The sequence below is a fragment of the Neolamprologus multifasciatus genome, chromosome 1 (assembly GCF_963576455.1).
Source record: "Neolamprologus multifasciatus chromosome 1, fNeoMul1.2, whole genome shotgun sequence".
Lineage (NCBI taxonomy): Eukaryota > Metazoa > Chordata > Actinopteri > Cichliformes > Cichlidae > Neolamprologus > Neolamprologus multifasciatus.
The window spans coordinates 7,274,449-7,293,184 of NC_140439.1; the positions used below are offsets into that span (position 1 = coordinate 7,274,449).

An 18,736-nucleotide genomic window follows, 5' to 3' on the forward strand; every position below is an offset into this window, starting at 1 on the left:
TGGGAGTTAACTCCTGTCTGTACCATAGTGCATGCATTGTTAGTGAGTCAAATATATCTGCAATGTCATTTACCCACGACTCTCTCTTTCTGTTAGTTGCTTGACTGTGTAAACTGTACCTGGCTGTTCAGTGTCAGCCCATAAAGTGCCTTGTTTGGACACGTTTCTCCTGCTGCAGAAGGTTACAGGTTAACAGGCGTCTGAAACAAGAGGAGAGGCCCTCAGTTAGTTATTAGTGTCAAGGAGTAACTTGTCAATCAGGAGTTTTGCTTATGTATGTGAGTGATTGTGTGTGTCACCGTCAAGGTGACTTTGTGTTGTGATGACGGATGCTTCTCATAAAGGGCAGCAAATCCCCCCATCCAAGTTGGTCCTTTGTCAAAAGAGAATCCCAGTACCTTCAGTGTCTGTGTCTTTTGTTGTTACGAAAATCTATTGCACTCAAATCATATCTGGGCTATGTTGTCTCTATGATTTTTTTTTTTTATTCTTAAACATATCCCATTAATTTGTTTGATATTTAGTAGTACATGGGTCATTTGGTTTAATGTTGACAGTTTTATTTATTTATTGCTCAAAATGTTGATAGGCACCAGTTGATTTTAAATCAGTAGCATCAGCATTTTGGCCATTACCATGTTGTTGTTGTTGTTGTTGTTTTTATCCAGGGTTAGTGCATCTGGACAAAGGGATGAAGCGCTAATTTATGAATTATGGGTAGCAAGTCTTGTTACCAAGCAGCAGCAGGATTTGTGTGGGTGAAACTGCTAATTAACACTAATTTAAAGACTAGGAAAATACTACAATTCTACATCTTGGATAATCTTTTCCACACAGCAGACCGTTTTATTTGTCAGCTGTTATTAAAAACCAACAGAAATTAGAAGAGGTTAGACCTAGCAGCCAACAGCTCCCTTTTGGCACACCTGTCAGTTAAAGCAGTCGAACACCCAACTTTAAGCCTAAGTAGTGGATTGGATAGTAAGTACAGATGGACTGGAAATCAGAGGGAAAGAGAGAGGAAGACATGCAGCAAAGGGCCACAGGTGGGATTCAAACCTTGGCCGCTATGCAGCATGTAGTTGCCTGCTCATGCACTGATCTACTTAAAAAAAAAAATCCAGTTTATACCCAATAATATAATACCAGTATGTTCTCTGTGAATACTTTCTGTATGTTTTTGTTTTTTAACCAGGCAGCCTTTTAATGCTGTTATGCTGGACATGTTGACATTTGGCATCCTTGAAGACTGATTGACATTTGTGGCCTGCTTAGAGTGGCTCTTAAAGGAAATGCAGTTTTTGGACTTTCTGATTTAGCTTTATTTCTCAGACCTGAAGGCTACTGCTGCATATCACTGCATTATAGCTCAAAAGGCACGGGATTTACCAATACCAGTGTTTCATGGTTACAAAATCTGATATATAGGCCAATATTTTTTTCTTTTATACACATGAAACATGAACAGTTTTCCTTAACATTTATGATGTGTGATTTGATTAATTACTAAGATAATATGACATTGCAGTACAAAAACAAATTGTAGACAAATACTAAATGCTATTAAAGTAATAACTGATAAATACTTGGTCTATAAAGATACATTGTCCATATCAGTGCAATCCTTCCTCTGGAAGTCTGTGGTTAAAAAATGCTAAAATTTAAGTTCCCCAACCAATGCCTGCAGATGCCGGTTGCCCTTCCCTGGGTCTGGTTCTTGTAGAGGTTTCTTCCTGTTAGAAGGGGTTTTTCCTTCCCACTGTTACCAAATTCTTGCTTGTAGGCGGAGTCGTCTGATTGTTGGTTTTCTATGTAATGTACAATATGAAGTGCCTTGAGTGTTAAATACATTGAATTAGTGCATATTTAGTTTAGTTTTATCACTACACTACATTACTACCAGACAACTTTAAAAAAAAAAGTATCCAGAGCTTGTATAATTCTCTCTTCTGGTTAAGAAAGTATAACATTTGATACTTTTCAGGTTGGTTACAGTTACATTTTCATGCTGCTGGGGTACAGCACACAGAATCTGCTTTCATGCTGATTCCATTTGAGTCACATACAAAGAAGCTCTGTCTGTACGAAACACTGTACTGTGTGTATACTGTATACACATTTAGGTACAAATGCGCGTTTGTCTGTGCGTGCAGGGTTTCCTCTCACCGAGATCCACGTTGAGATAACACATAACTGTTTTAGTGGTTGCGCTTTTGCTAGGCTTCTTTCTCTACTCACATCACTGCATACACAGAATCATCAAAACTTCAACGTTAAACCAGCAAACATCTCATTAAATTACACCCGGGTTAAAGGAGTCAATATTTAGTTCCATTAGGAAGCTCCTCCACAGGTAAATATTTGGGGAATTAGTTAGTGTTGTTTTAGTTTGAATGGGAATGTTTATGTAAGTGCTCATGGCCTCAGCGTTAGCCACAGGCTGTAACTGCTGCTCACTGAGCCTCCGAGGCCAGCAAGCAATAAATTGAGACCTTTCAAATATAATTTTCCGTTACGAAATGAAGTGAATGCCCTACTTAGCCTGCAAATATAAATACAGTACAAGTATTTTTAGCTTCTTCTAATGCTTAGTTACTCAGTCAATCATAATATTCCAGTCTGGTGCACTGATGGTCTCAGTATTGGTGATGAATTGCAATGTGCTTCCTGTAGACATAGAGAGCAAACTGTCTTCTGAGCAGTTTTTTCTTTTAAAGGCCGCCGTTGTTGAACACTAGCCACATGAGAGAAATGTCCCCTTAGTTAGTTTGCTGTCTCCACTGTTGATGTGGGAGGTTTTTGCTCTATTTAAGCCTGACTGATGAGAGCTTCACCTCAGCCAGAGAACTACATGGATGTGGCTTCCTGCTCAGTAAGACATTTATAACAAAAGCAGCCCCAGCAAGAAGACAAGTGTCTGTTAAGTCGTCCCACTATCTCAAACAAAGTGGCGCAACCCCAAATCATCCTCTTTGAGGTCTGTAATTATATATGTCAGAGTTACTTATTTCTAATACGCTTTGGTTGTCTCTTGCAGCTACATGACTGATGGAGGTTTGGGATTGTACACTCGGCGCCTTAACCGCCTTCCCGACAGCATGGCTGCCGTTCGAGAGACGCTCCATCGAAACGCGTCATCGGGACAGGGAGATGCTGACAGGTAGGTCTGAAATATCTTTAAATCTTACCTGCTTCTTCTCTTAAACTGGAACCGTTTATTTTGAGGAGATTTTTTTTTGGTGCTGTGTTGCAGCTTAATATCTTTAAGTGATCAGTTCAACTGAGTTTCCAATCTATAGGCTCCATTTCTCAGGAGGCCTTTATACACCTACTATCAAATGCACTGAGCTTGATGTGTTTGTCCCAATGAAAGACACATAAATATAACTAGCCGGTATCTTGGCTCATGTCTCTGGTTGCAATGCTTTTTGCTTGTTTCCTGCTGTCACTGTAGAAAATGTAAATTTATCATCCTGCAAGTGAAGGTGGCATGTAGAAATATTGTGTTGTTCTAAGACAGGGAAATATTCAATGAGGTCATCCTGAGGTGTGGCACAAAAACAGTGCGTGTGAATGAAATTGCGAAACTTCTTGACCATGGGCTAAACAAGGTGTTTTTACACATGCAGGTCGAAAAATTCACTCGAACCATGAAGTATACATAAAAATCAGTCTCTGATTAAACATTTGTTAAGGTGGCCTAGTTTCCGCTTCTTTGTGTGCATTTCAGTGGACGACTGAAAAGCAAATGCACAGTTACAGTATCCACTAGAAAATGTCTGCTTTTACCCATATTAATGATAAATAAAAACACACACAGCGATGCACATTTTTGGGTGGATTTGATTATACTCGTTCAACTACACAGGACATAATGCAGCGAGCTTTGCAGACACCACACCACTAATGTACGTAAACTCATCCTAAATGCAAGTTTCTGTGTTATTGGGATATGTGGGCCACAACATGTAGTAAAATGAGAATATCGCTTGAATATTTTTATATCTGCGGGACTTTCTGAAGCGTCTCGTTTCAGTGCAAGTAATTTGGTGAGACGTTGCCGTCTTTGTCCTGTCATCGAGCCGTAGAAGGATTTTTGTTTTCTGGCAAGTTGACAGAAGGAAATGAATGAAGGCTGAGCTGAAACCATGTTACCAGATAGTGATGGGGGTGGTGGAAAAAAAGAGAAATAGGTTGGGGGGATGGAATGAGCTTGTTATGAAGATGAACTGCAGAATGGATGAAGGTGGTAATGAGAGTAAGGGATAAATCGTGTGTGACAAAGGGGACTATACTATAGCTTAAGATGCGGCATTGGTCTTCTCAACAGTATCCCTTTGTCAGCTTGTGAAGAAAATGTCTATATTTGTGCTTCGGTGAAGTGTAGAAAACAAAAGCTTTTAAACCTTTTTAATTTCTTCACTCTTAAGTGGATGTGTTGTGTTGTGTTGCTTTGAGGGTTTCAAGTAGTCTTTATCCATAAATCCTCAGGTGTGGCTAATTTCCTGTCTGCCAGACTTTTGACCTTCGCCCCCTTGGCTACCTTTCACTCTGTACACACACACACACACACACACACACACACACACACACACACACACACACACACACACACACACACACACACACACACACACAAATGCACTGTCCTTCACATTAAACTGCTCCAGCCCTCAGGTGGGCCTTAAAACAAACTGTCCTCCTTCTCACCTTTCATCTGTCCCCTCCCTATCATCCTCCTCCTTCTCTCTTTACTCCATCTCTCCTCTCACCTCTTATTTTTCCTCTTCTAAGTTGTTTTGATTAGAGTGCAACAATGAGAAGAAACTTAAAAGCAATAAAAAAGATAAGTCAGGGGGTTTCCCTTTTGTTTCCATTTGATTTTACGCTTGAATGTTTCCAGCCTAATTTTTAGGTTCAAAAGATTAGAGAAAAATTCAGATGGTGGGCTTTCAAGAGGAGATGAGGTGACTGCACTCCTCCCAACCACACCTCCTTGCCCCTGAAGCTTTGCCTGATAAATGTGCTTACCACTTTTACTTTGAGATTAATTAAGAGAGCTGAAGAAGCAGCTCATGAAATATATTAGCATAATAAACAGAAACTAGTGGAGCTGCAGGATAAAGAAGGGGGACTGGTTTTCTCTTGTGTAAGATAAAGCCAGTTTACTTCACAAAAGGAGGGTTAACAGTGCAATTTGGGGCTGGTGGAGGAGAACCAGCACCTTACTGTCTCTGCGTGTGCTTTGTACAGTTTATTTGCGAGCGTCATAGTTGAACATGTGATCTTAGATGTATGTTTATCTATATTTATTTACTGGGTATGGTTGCCACCAGGCTGTAGTCGCCTTTAATGCATTTTCTGGTTTACAATGCAGCCGAGCCTCCCAGAGGAAGTCGGGCTGGGGGTAGGTGTCTAGTGTTGTTGTGGCACTGGGGCAAAATGCTTGTGACCCCAGAACGAAGAGGTCACAAGCTTCAAAGGCCCGAGGTTCACAGTTAAGAGCGTTCCAAACGTCTTTAAGCTTTTGCGCTAAAACCCTCCAGATCAGGCCAGTGCCGGGCTAATAAGAAGTGAAGGATGCTGGAAAACACGGGATTGCACAGCATATTCTGACAACAGCGAAACCACACAAAGTAATTATGAGAGCGTCAGTTGTGGTCTGGCTGTTGGAAGTGCAAAAACTAGTTTGACCAACTGTCAGATGTATGCAAAGGAGAACATGGAAACAAAATGACTCATGGAAGAACGGGGCCTACTATCCTGAGCGTATAGACAAAGAAAATAGAGGCTAGAAAGTGTGTGTGTTAGTGTGTCAATGTGTGTGTATGTGTGTGTGTGTACACGCGTGCATGTGTGTGTGTCTGAGCATGCTTATCCCGGTCATTTATCTCCGTGGCCGGAGAAAGAGGAAGCTATCCATAATGGCCTGTCTTCTGCTTTGGCTTCTCTTTGTTAAAGCAGACAAAGGGACGAGGTCTTTGTGGTGTGAAAATGCTGTAGCAGTGAGTGTTACAGAGACTAACCCTGTGATTCCTGCATACAGGCGTTGGGGATATCATTCCTCTATCTCAAATGAGGACGTGACAAAAAGAAAAAAAAACAAAGGATCACCACACATAACTCAGTGTGAGACAGTTTTCACACGAATCAGTATAATGTGGAGTCAGAATCCTGTTAATGATTTAGGGTTCTGCGAATAGGCTCTATATTTGTCTTGATGGTGTCTACACAAATCGGCGTGGAAAACAGACACGATAATACATAAAGTCTCCATTTTTATTGATATATTATTTGTTTGATAGCTGAGAAAAATGAATTTATATTGAAATAGACCAAAGTATGTCAAAAACTAAAACATTGCTTGTAAGTACAAGCACAAGTGCTGCTTCGTGGCTGGGTCAGATCACTCAGATCATCATTGTCAGAGTGTCTTTCAATAAGCGCCTTTCCTAAAAGGTTTTAAATCAAGATCAGAGACTTGGTAGACTTCCAAAGACTTCAGAGAGTATGTGTATATGAGTTATAGATACAAGTACTTACAGGGAAAAGCAAACAGGGTTGTCTTGTGATGAAATATAATTTGGGTTACAGACTATTCCAACAACAAAGACACTGTAGTCCCGAGGTAACATAAAGAACAGGAACAAAGAAAGTGCTTGTTTTTTAAAAAAAAGATGTCTGTGTATGTCTTACAGGCTTTGTGTGATGCTTCTTAAGAGCAGGATTACACTCATGTTTCAGAAGCTGTTTGTCTGTTATCTTTATGAAAGTCTGTTATCTTAAATTGTAGATTTGTTTCCTTTGTAAAGTATTTTGCATTACCCTAATAAACTACAATAAACTTACCACCTTTGACTAAGTCTTTATGCCTTTCAAGATATTCAGATCATTGTTAGAAGTACATCTAAATACTCCTCATTTATTGCAGTAATGCTTCAATAGGGCTCAATAATGCAAAGAAGCACAGGAAGGCCTTGGTTCAATTTTTAGCACAGACTATGATGGACTGGATTGGCAAATTCCCACATTCCTGGAACATCACTCTGCAGTGTGAATTGTGTAAGTCCACTGTGATAACTTGCCAGAGCTGTAAAATCCCTTCTCTTGTTAAACTATTGTGCAGTCTCTCAACATCTGTAACCCAGCCCGGTTGTTAAATGTTGCTGTTCTAGTTTCTGTCAGTATGGACTACCTGCAGCTACCTGGTCATTGGTAGCTCCTCTGATTTGCTCTTAATTGTTTATCCTGGGGGCCGAAGCTCATGTCAGCTCTCACAGGGCGAGAAGCAGGACACACCCTGGACAGGTCACCAATCTATTACAGCGGTAGCACAGAAGAAGTCAGCAGTTCATATTTGTCTTGAAAGTGTGGGAGGAAGCTGGAGTAACTGGAGAGAACACATGAGAGCTCTCTGGGTTTGAGCAGGTTCCCTGTTGGCCTGCTGAGCACAATTGTGAGGCAACCACTGCTGCCTCTTCCAAAGTCTGGTTTAATTCAATATTTAAATTATTATGATGCGTTTTCAAATGACTTTATCTGCAACCCTATCATGCAAAAACAAGTGTGCGTATCATGGACTTTGATACTTAAGAAATCTCTGATGATTTTATTTGTCAGAAAATTGGTGCCTATGTTTTTTGAAAGCACATTTGCTGGTTTCCAGTTTGTCTCACTGCGCTTCAGTCCCACCTGCATGAGAGCTGAAGTTGTTTAGAACATGCCCCGAGCCCCAATATCTTATCTCTCCTGTCTAGACTTGAGTAGGTTCCCTGTTGGCCTGAGGTAGGGGAAGAAAGAGCTTCTATGTTAACAGACATACATGGGCACAGCTGCATCTGGTCATACTCTATACTGTCTTTTCTTGGTCCTGCTGGTTGGCGTCATCAGCCTGTCACTGCTGAACGCAGCTGCTGTTTATCAAGACTTAACTAACAGTAACCCATTAGTTTTTGTGTGTTTGTGTGTATGTTGGACCTCAGCTCCAGTCTAGATTATCAGAAGGCAAACGGGTGCAGGTTGCAGCAGTGATAGATTATCAGGATTAGGGAGAAAATGCTGCATGATTTTTTTTTGTGCCATTATGTAAAATGTTGTGTTTGGAATTAAGTTAAAGTGCATTTTTTGTGAAAACAGTCTGCTTTGAGAGCTGAATTTGAGCTGCAAAGCTTATATAAAGGTTCCAAGGAATTCCACCAATTCCACCGTTATTAGAGCTTTTTCATCTTAAGGATATAATTTAAACTCCTTCTCATTCTTTGTTTCTGTTTATTGTCCAAGATTTTCATGCATAGCTTAACCCTGTAATGCCAGGTGTTACAGGGTTCCAGGTGTACAGGGTTAAGCTGTCATGTTTGTTACCTCTGCATCATCAGTGTTTTATTTGGAAAGGTAAAGATACTGTGAGCAATAAATTGAACAAAAAACCCAGATGTAGCAGAAATGATTCAAATAAAAATTTAATTTCTCAACACACAAAACACTTCAGGTTTTTTTGGGGGGTTTTGGTTTTCAAGTTTCTCCTTCAGGCCTTACAGGATTAACATCTTTGACCCATTGGTGGTGCTAAAGTGCTCCAAGTGCCAAACATGAACCTTGGAGAAAAGAATCAGAAATGTCCCCAGTGAGATTTTTTTTACTGTATGGTTCTAGACTGTAATTAAACAAAAGAATGAAAAGGTATCTGTAACTGCACACATTCACCCCGTGAGTTAAAAATCCTCTCCTTTGTCTGCTCTATCCTTCTACAAACGCTCACTCATAGCACACAATAAGCAGCCAAATATTTTTTCTCTCCAAATGTCCAGACTCTCACAAAGCCCTCGACTCCCCTCGATTGCTAAATGCTATAACTTCCTCCCAGCTACAGTCATGCTAAAAGCTGTGCTCTGCTATATCCCAAGGGGGCAGGGGCTGCTCAAACCATGCAGGCCAGGCATTGCGGGGCTTCTGGGAGCCATCTGAATCTGAAGCTGTTCAATGCAAGATGTGAGGTCAACTGTGTTTCCAAGTTAATGATACTCCCACACACATGCTGCAGCTGGCATAAGATGCTATTCCGCCCACATGAAAAAAAAAATCTCTATTTTAGTCAGTTCAGTTGCATGTTCTTTTTTTTCCCCTAAAAGTAAGACCTCGTCTTGACAATTATTGTAGCTCACATCCTTGATTTTTAGTTTGTGTTAGGGGGTGAAATTGATAAATGTTGAGGCTCAATCGATGGGGAAGAGCAACATAATATGAGAAGAAAGAAACCCACAGAGACAGAGTCTTAAGAGAACTGATGTTTTTGTTGCTATGGATACTGCATCAGCAGAACACCAAACCCCTACCCGCTGGGCACACTGACAAACACTAAAGAGGGCGGGGCTGCTACTCAGGTAAATTTAAGTGTTCTCTTTTTGTCAAACATTGCAGCTCTAACAGCCGCAATCGTTCTTTCCCCATCCTTCCACCCACCAGTACTAATGACCCATAGAGGGCAAAATAAAAAGCTTAATATGGGATAAAAGTTGCTGCCACAGGCAGCTGAACAAGCTACAAGTCCAGTCGTGTTTTTTTTTTAAGGAAAACAAAGAAGCCAGAGATGGTCCCTTGTCTCTGATCCAATATGGAATCTGTCCCAGACCAGGAGGTGATAATAGATGGGGAATGCAGATCAAAGGAGCATTAACTAATCTACAGCGAGTGGTTTGTGGAATCAGCAACACAGAGTAAGTTTTAACTCTCCATACCTTCCCTGAATCATATATTTTCCATGTTAGCTTGAATTCAGATGGGGAGTAATGGAGTGGGGTTCGTGCAGGTTGCAGCTTTAAAGTATTAAGCTGATTATCCACGTTTCACCATGTGAGCTCAGGAAAAGCTCTGGGGACACGAGTGTGTTTCAGGTCTGCAGACCTGAAACAGACAGCATATTTTGTCCCATGATTCCCAAATGTTATCCTTCATTTATCCCAGTTGTATATTTATATAATAGATATACAGCTGATACATGTTAAACAGGAATGTGTTTTTTTTTTTTTTTTTTTTTACATCAGCAGTTGTATTTATTGCACAGTTTTGCACTGCATGACTAATCGTTAGCTTAGATGGAAACCCAACCAAGAGCATCTGTCGAAAAACTAGAAAAATGGGAGAAAAACACAAATGGTTCAAGAGTAAGAGAGAAGCCTCTTGAAAATGTTTTATTTCCTTAAAGTGGGTTATCATCTGTCATCTGGGGACTCTTTTAAAGATTTCAAACCAGATGAGTATTAAAAAAAAGGGACAGCTTAGGAAAAATCTGTTTTTATGTTGTAGCCGTCTTTTCTTTCTTTCTTTATCCCAGCGATCCCGGGAGCCTGTTTCCTTAACCAATGGTCTACAGGCAGGAGTCACAGCTCTGTGCTTCATTCTAGCATTGAGGTGACAGTAGGTTAGTTTTGAGTGCAGTGTGTGTTTATGCCTGCAGACATGAGGAATTCCAAGTTTGTCACAGTAGTCTTTTAAATTTAGGGTTTTTTTGTTGCGTGTGCAGATGCAGCATGGTGGAGTCATGTGCGTGAGTTCAGAGATGCGTGTCACATGTGTGAAAAGTTTGTTGAGTTTTTACCGCGGATCCGGGTCAGTCTGTCGAATCTAAAGGAGCCTGTGTTTACACATCAAATAGAAAGAGAGAGAGGGAGAAGTCAAAGAGAAGCTAAGTGAAAGAGCGGCAGCCAGAGGGATCATGCTTTGATAAATTCTCAGAGTATAGATAACAAATGTTTTCCCAGGACAGAAGACAATAGCACTAGACACCAAAGAAAGAGATGGAGAAAAAAATGGAGAGAGCGAGAGAGAGAGAGACATTCCTCAGTGTGTTGTCCAGTCCAGTCCTGTCTTACAGGGACAGCTGTGTCATTTTCGTACCACAGGGCTCCTGGGCTCCAGCCCAGAATGTGCCGTTCTCCACCGCCTTCATCTTCACACTGTTCGCACTTAGTCCTCCTATCATTTGTTTTGTTTGCTTGTTTTAAGCTTTAAGTGTATTCAAATATATGGTCTTTTTTCAGACTTTCAACTTTTTCTTATACCATAATAATACTTTTTGAAGTACCTCAAACACAGGAAACACTTCCTCCTGGGCTTCAAGGCAATGAGCACCTGCAGGTGTAAATGCTGTTGTGAGGCAGCGTTGGCTTAGAGAAATTGATATCTTTCATGCTGTACCATTTAGTGATAGGAATAAATTGTTTTGCATGGTTATGATGGCACTGATTTGTGTGGAGGTGAAGTCTAGACACTCCTTCTGTCCCGATGCTTCTACAGGACTCACTTGTCAAGTTGTCCATGCTCTTATCTGCATGCATCAAACCCTGAGGGCTGGAAGTCAGAGAGACCGTCAGTTAAAGCCGCTCCCTCTTCCTCTCCCATCTGTCTGTCTGTCTGTATAGTGAGCAGAGCAGCAGTTTGGGGTTATGTGATACAGCTGCAACGTGAGGACCAGTAGTCACCCCTCAAACACAGGAAATCCCCTTACTTCTGCTTCGCAGCTCTGTTGTGGCCGCACGTCTGTGTGTACATTTCTGCGGCACAGATCCTGTGTGCATGTGCCAGAGTCGGACTGGGCTTTTCAGGAAGGGGGGGTACAGTACAGCAGGCTGTGGTGGTACAACCCACCACAGCCTCAAGGGACACACACAAGAAAAGTTAAAACAAACACAACCACTGCCCTTTTCTCAGGACACTTTTAGACACTTCTATTGGCTGACCCGAGCAGGAGCCCATTTTTTTCATTCATCCTCTTGCCTCCCCCTCTCTGCTTTTCTCTTTAAGGAATTTTGGAGGTTTGACTTCTGAACTCTGACCCCTTCGGGAAAGCAGCAAGTTTTCTAAAGGGACCTGGTTTGAGACAGGATTCTCGCTCTCTCTTCATTTAGGTCACTTTCTTTCTTCACTTCTGTCCTGTTTGACTGGTTTGCAGAGTGACACAGTGTAGCCGCATGTCATCCCGATGAATGACAAACTTGCACATACAGTTTAACTGCAAACTCCACTACATGTAGGAGTCACTTTTCCATTCATTTCCATAGCCTATCCTGCTTGTTTCTGTTATATTATATTAGAGGAAGAAATCTAAAAATCCCAAAGTTTTCTACATGACTTGATCCTGTAAAAGGTTAAGAGGAGAAAATATATAATTTTGTGATTTGGGTAAACTGGAAGAGTTAGGAGTACATCACATCATCCCCTCAGTGTGATGATCTATTAAATGCCGACCTCATTGGCCTGTGTTTGGCACCGGTTCCCCCTGTCTCTGTCTCCTGTGATTGGCTGTAAAGGGCTCAGTGGTTGTTAACTGGCAGGTTGCTTTGCCAGCGGGAGGCTGTGGGCTGAGCCACGCCGCTTGGCCTGATCTCTAATTAGCACTGGCTTGTCAGCTGGTCAGGGTGGATCTGTCTGGGAAATTGCAGTCTTACAAACACACACACACACACACAGGCATAAGCCATGGCTGGGAAAGACACAAAAAAGCAGCAGCGAGATGCAGATTGTCCTTTAGTTTCAGAGACTTTGTCTGTGATCATGCAGCTTTGACTTTTGTTGCCTTTTGATTCTCGTCAGGCTGAAGTGGCTTATTTAGGGCTTGGGGTGTGTTTCAGTGTGCACTCTTTAGTGGTGCGGCTGCAGCAGTGAAGTGGTTAAAAGTCCCGGGGGAAGCTCATGTTACCAGCAGTAGGGCAGGCCCTTCTCCCCCCCTCCTTACAGGTTTCTCTCTCTGTTAGTCCAGAGAGAGACGAAGAGTGCCCGAGGGGTGAAGCATCAGCGCAACGAGTGACAAAGGAGCTCAATCTAGGATCTTTGCCAGGGCAAGAGAGGGAGCGAGAGACATTGAGGAAGCTCAGAGTGAGAGAGAGCGACAGACAGAGAGGGAGTGGGACAGATATTTGGCTGCGTGAACTCTCTCAGCGGCATGGAGTCATGAAGCTCTCTGTCCAGCTCGGCATTTTCCCGCAGCGCTCTGCTTCCCACAGCAACCAAGGCACCCTGAGCAGGTAGATACCTATGTGTGTTCTTATCTTTGTGTGCGCGCACAAACGCATAAAAGAAAGTAGAAAGTTTGTCCTTTAGCACTGACAGCTATGATTTGTTGAGAATCTGCAAAGGCCATTGCAGATTACATATGTTATCTTTATTTCCTTTTTGGGGTTTTTTTTTCTTGCATTGATGTGTGTGGGAATTTCCCCTGTGGCTGTGTGGATGAGCTGAACCGGTTGCGGTCACTCTCAATCTCTCTGCACCTCACAGCTCGTTTGCTTTACGGATGCTTTCAACTCTGAAAGCCAATGCCTCCACTCACTCTGCTTGTGCCGGTGATCCTAGAAGGAAGTTGTGTTTTCCCCTGTCTCTGTTTGTCAGGTTGTTAGCAAGGTTGCTCCAAAAGCAGCAGATGTATTTTGTTTAGAGTCTGCCAAGAAACAGCTGATTAGGTTTCGGTGGCAATCTGAGTCTGGGATTTTTGCCATAGGAAATGCTTTGTTTTTGTTTAGTTTTCTCTTTTTTTAAGGCCATAATTATGTGTTCATGCAGACTTCCAAGTTAGCCACTGAGCATGTTGTATAAAAATCAAGACTGCAAGATGAATGAGGAATTGGAGCAGTTAGAAAATAAACGATGGGATATTTGAGTTTAGGTTTTTGGTGGTCTTTCAAACACGTACCCTTAATGAGACAAAGCTCTTGTGTTGGTGCTTATGTTCAGACACTATTGTTGATTTGAGGAGTTTTGCTCATTTTGTTAAGGGAAAGCTGCAGAAAAACACAAACTGCTCAAAGAAATCCAAATTCAACCTGTATTGTTTCAAATCATATACAGCACAACCTTCATAGTTTACAAATTCTCTGGTTTTACTTCATTTTAGAAATGGAACATTTTAGGTAATAACAGATTTATCTGACAGACTAATTTATAAAGAGTATTTGTAGATAAAACGTACAATATACTGAGACAAGCATGTGCCCTCGATGAGTCTTAAAACTGCAAGTGACAACTTGACAAGAGTTGTGCACGTGTGTGTTCTGATGCCAACCCTGTACCGGCCATCACCATTTGCCCCCCCCCGCCCCCCCCGGTCCTTTCAGAGTGATCTTTGCCAACTGGCTGGGTTTCCTGTCCCCCACAGATTCTAAGCAACACACACACACACACACACGCATATTTACAAATATCCTGTTCAGATGGGTCTGTTTGAACAGTTCAGACACACACAAGCACACCATGATGTCACCCCTCCATTGCGCCTTTGTTCGTGTGATAGACAACCCCATTCAGCCTATTTGTGTGTGTACCCACACTGAATTCAGTTCAGTTTCAATGAATATAAATCACGAGGCAGCTCTGAACGTTTATTTCAGTTTAGCAGTGCTCAAAGTTCTGTGCGTCTGTGCCTGAAAAGAAATATGGAAATGGGGGAAATGGAACAGAATAATTACTTTTAGGTCATGCAGTGTTGTATTCATAGGATAAGAAGCATCACAATTCAGTCTGGTGTCTCCAAGCTCTGCTGTCTTCCTTTTTGTCTTCACTCTGGAAGAAGCACTATTTAAAATGAGCGTTTCCTCCTGTACTGGTGTGTGTGTGTCTAGTTGGGACGACAGCAGCTCTGTGAGCAGTGGCATCAGCGACAACATCGACACAGATGACATCAACACCAGCTCCTCCATCTCCTCATACGCCAACACCCCCGCAGCACAGCGCAAGGGCCTCAGTACACAGGTGAGACTACACACTCAAGAATACTGCAGTTTTTTTAAGAGTGTTTAGAGCTTCTCATCAAAGATGATCATTTTTGTTTTATCATTCTTTTTAATTTATTTCGCGTAAATAGAGCAGGCATTTTCTTTGTGCCCGCATGAAAACCCAAGGGTACCAAATGTTAGCTGTTATTATTTAGGACATAACAGTGTTTTCTGATTATGGTTCTGTAAGAGGTCCACCATCCGGGCACCTCACACCAACCTGTTTCATGACATTTTAATTTGACAGCTGAAAATATGGGGCGCTTGATAAAACCATAGTCTTTATTTGAAAATAGAAATAATAAATCTTTATTGTTGTTGCTGCACACATGTCTGCAAGTCTTAACAAACCTGTAATCTATAGCCTAACCTTCTGTCTTGACGCTAGTTATAAATATGAAACCATCTGTATCTGAGGTTGGAAACATTCTGCTGTAGTTGCATGCCTGCTTTGAGTTTAACAACTTTCTGAAGCCTTTGTTTCCATCTGTGGCTCCATATCTTTGTTGCTTTGTGGATTCAAAATGACAGCAAGGAATTAATGTTTTTTTTAATTTAGAAACTGTCTGATGGCCAATGGACATACAGGCCTCTCTGTACACTCTATAAAAACATACTCAGTCTCCCACCTGAGTTGAAATGATCTGCCTTCAAAATGAACTTTGCTTTTTTCTTGTGTTCTTTAGTCTTCAGGTGCAGTGGAGACGTGCCTGTCCGTTTAGTTTGGCATTTGCAGGGAGTGTATGTAACTCTCTGGGCCAAAATTAACATATTCTATCTTTTAAAATGTGAGCCAGATGAAAATTTGTGAAGGGCCTCATATGGCCTGGATTTTTTTATTTTTATTTTGATTGATTTGAATGAGCATCTGTCTGCTCTACTTCAATTTTTTTTCTAACTGTGTCTGTCCCAGCATTCCTCGGCACATCTCTGAACTCTCAAAGCTAAAGCTGGTGTTGACACTAGCTTTAAACCATTAAATAGTGATTTTGAGCCACTAAAGGTTCAGGAAGTTGAGAAGTGAAATGAGAATATTAACAGCTGACTCACATGTTTATGTCACACACACACATTGTGTTGTGGCTGACGCGTGTCTGTTATTGCTTCAGAGGCAGAGGTGGAGAAGGAAAAACAAAGGTGCGCACAAAGAGGTCTTTCTCTTAGTGCAGCAGCCAGATTCATTAAGTGTGTGTCATCTGTCCTCGTGGAATCCTCTATTGGCTGGATTTTTTTAAGGTCTGTGAGCAGAGCTGCGTTTTTGTACTGTTGTCTGGAAAGCTGCAGAATCTACTTAAAAGCTGCTGTCATCTTTCCTGTAGCTGAAATCTACTAATTTACAAATTAAGGCTGAGCTGTAACAGCAAATTGAAAATGGTAAAACTTAAACAGTCAGCATGATTTCAATGATCACCTATCGGAGTTTTAAAAGGCTTACATCTTGCTTTAGAAAATTTTGAAATGAAGTAGCTTCCTCAAAAACATGAACTGCTTGACAAAGCAAAGGTAGAAAAGTGTATAAGCTGTATTTCAGCTGTTAGTGCTCGAGATGCTCAAGCCCAGATGTTCTCAGACAGCTGCACAGGTGGTGATGACGGCGTAAATGCTGGTAGCTTTAACCAGTATGATGGCTTTGGTCATAAAAGGTGGCTTTTTAGAGCCACATTCTCTACAACTGCAGTAAATCTGACTATCTTTGTATGTCTTCCCAGCCTGTAACGGATGCAGAGAAGCACTCAGCCTCAACACCGGCACACCAGACTTGGTCTGGAGACGAGGTCAAGAGGTCAGACGGACGTTCAGACAGCGGGGTTAGGATGGAAGCAGGCTCCAGGTGGAGTCGTCGGAACCCCTCCGACATTTCTGATGAGTCAGACAAGGGTGGCTCAGGAAGAAAGACTCCCTCCGTGTCCCACACTGGCTCTTGGAGGAGAGGCATGAGCACTCAGGTGGGGGTGACGTCACCCCGGACTAAAAGCACTAGTAGCACAGGCTCCACTGGTTCAGTGAGCCACAAGACCCACAGTTCAGGTAACATGATCATCCAGCACTGATAATAATAAAAAAAAGATCATTAAAGTCAAGTGTGACTAATAAACTTTTAGACATAAGGACAAATTGTCACATTTTATAGATACAGGTGTCACTGTATTGAGAAAAATGAGATGTCAAGTCAGAGTTTGAAAGCCTGTGTTTCTGATGTCTCATTCTGTGTCCTGCAGGTAAGACAGATGATGTTAAGGTGTCAGAAAAAGGACGTCTCTCTCCTCGTTCCAACGGCCTTCATCGCTCACCCTCAGATGCTGGGCGCAGCAGTGGTGATGAGGCCAAAAAACAGACGATCCCCACCAGCCGCACACCGACAACACACACGCTCACAAACACCGTCTCAGAGCCCCACACACAGACGCACGCACTGACCTCACGCACCCCAACCAGCACCTTTGGCTTCAAGAAGCAAGGCCATGGGATGGTAACAATGGTTACCGCCAGTGGTGCCACCATCACCAGCGGCTCGGCTACACTGGGGAAGATGCCTAAATCTGGGGCGCGCTCGCTGTCCGGAGGGTTGAAGGCTGGCGGGCAGGATGGAGGCACAGTGTTAGGACACCATGATGACGGTTTCCTCCCGATGAGCGCCCGCTCCACCCTGCAGTACCGTAGCCTGCCGAGACCCAGCCGCTCCGGAGCAGCCGCCCGCAATGGGAACCGCTCCTCCACCAGCAGCATTGAAGCCGCTGTGCTTTCTGTCACCTCTCACGGGAAAAACTCAATCAGCATAGCCAAGGCCAACGGCTCAGCAAGCCTGCTGGCCAATCAGACAGATCGGGAAAAAGGTGTCTCTGAGATTGACAACCTCAGGAGTGGGGTCGCGATGCAGAGCGGAGGAGCAGCAACTGTTCCTCTGACAGGAAGACAGCAGGTTTCTTCACCTACATTACGCAGGTGAACACACACACAAGCACACACACTTAGAAACCATCGTTTTGTATGCTGAGTAATCCTGCAGACACACTGACAGCTAAGTGATGAGCAACCCTCTGTGGGGGCCCTCTTGTATGGGCTTGACTTCACCCGCATGCAGTACACACACACACTGCAGACCATTTTAAAGGCAGTAATCATGCGCTCGCAGCAAATGATAAGTAGTGGTGAGTAAGGAACACATGTGTAGACTTGTTACAGTCTTTGAGAGGTTAAATCAGGCCATTGTGAATCAGACCTTGAGCTCAGCTGATCAGCTGCCAAGCCTCAGCCTTGGTGGTGTGGGGTGTAGGGTGTGGCACAGGGTAATGGAAGCTGAGTCTTACCTCAGCTCTCTGCCCTCATTAATGTGAGGGAGTGATAACTCTTCAAAGAGACTGTGCTGCTATTATCGCCTACCACGGCTCCAGTCACCGCTGCCTGCCATTTAAATCTAACCGCAGATTAGCGTAGAAAGAGGAGAGAGTTGTGTGTGTGTGCTGGCCTTGTCTCAGATTCACTGACTCTATACTGGCTACAGTTTTGCTACTGTTCTCTTTGTTACAGAGTTGAAATGAATACAGTTGAATTGTTGGCAAAAAAAAAAGCACTTTTAAATCACTTTGCTGCTCCATTTAACACTTTAATCCTGCCACAGCTCCAAACTAGGCTGTCCAGGTAATCTAATTTTAGTTTTCTATTTCAGCTTTCAGTGATTATAAAACTAAGGTATTGATGAAAGAAAAAACAACAACAACAAAAAAAGTTGTTCTGTCATATTTTAGATCTTTTATCTTCTATTATAAATATGGTGCTCTGAAGTACAACACAGCTTTTTGTTCTCACCTGTAAGATCAAACTGACTTTGGCAGCTTTAGTTCAGTGTATTGATTTATTCATATGTTTATTAAGGTTTTTATTTTTAAATTCAGCGAATGCCCGATGCTTCCAGAGTAAATTTCAGAGTAATAACATGAAATGATCATCATCTCAACACAAACGTAATAGAATGC

The 18,736-nt window shown here is 42.3% G+C and overlaps 1 protein-coding gene across 9 annotated transcripts in view; it reads left to right on the plus strand.

The window, feature by feature from the left end:
* nav2a (neuron navigator 2a) overlaps positions 1-18,736 on the plus strand; it is a 218,029-nt gene that overhangs the window by 176,545 nt on the left and 22,748 nt on the right. For all 9 annotated transcript variants that reach the window (XM_085162574.1, XM_085162536.1, XM_085162545.1 and 6 more), the window contains 4 exons: positions 3,038-3,160; positions 14,610-14,739; positions 16,472-16,790; positions 16,982-17,705. In XM_085162574.1, the coding sequence (XP_085018700.1) occupies positions 3,038-3,160; positions 14,610-14,739; positions 16,472-16,790; positions 16,982-17,705 (1,296 nt within the window). The remainder of the gene's footprint in view (positions 1-3,037; positions 3,161-14,609; positions 14,740-16,471; positions 16,791-16,981; positions 17,706-18,736) is intronic.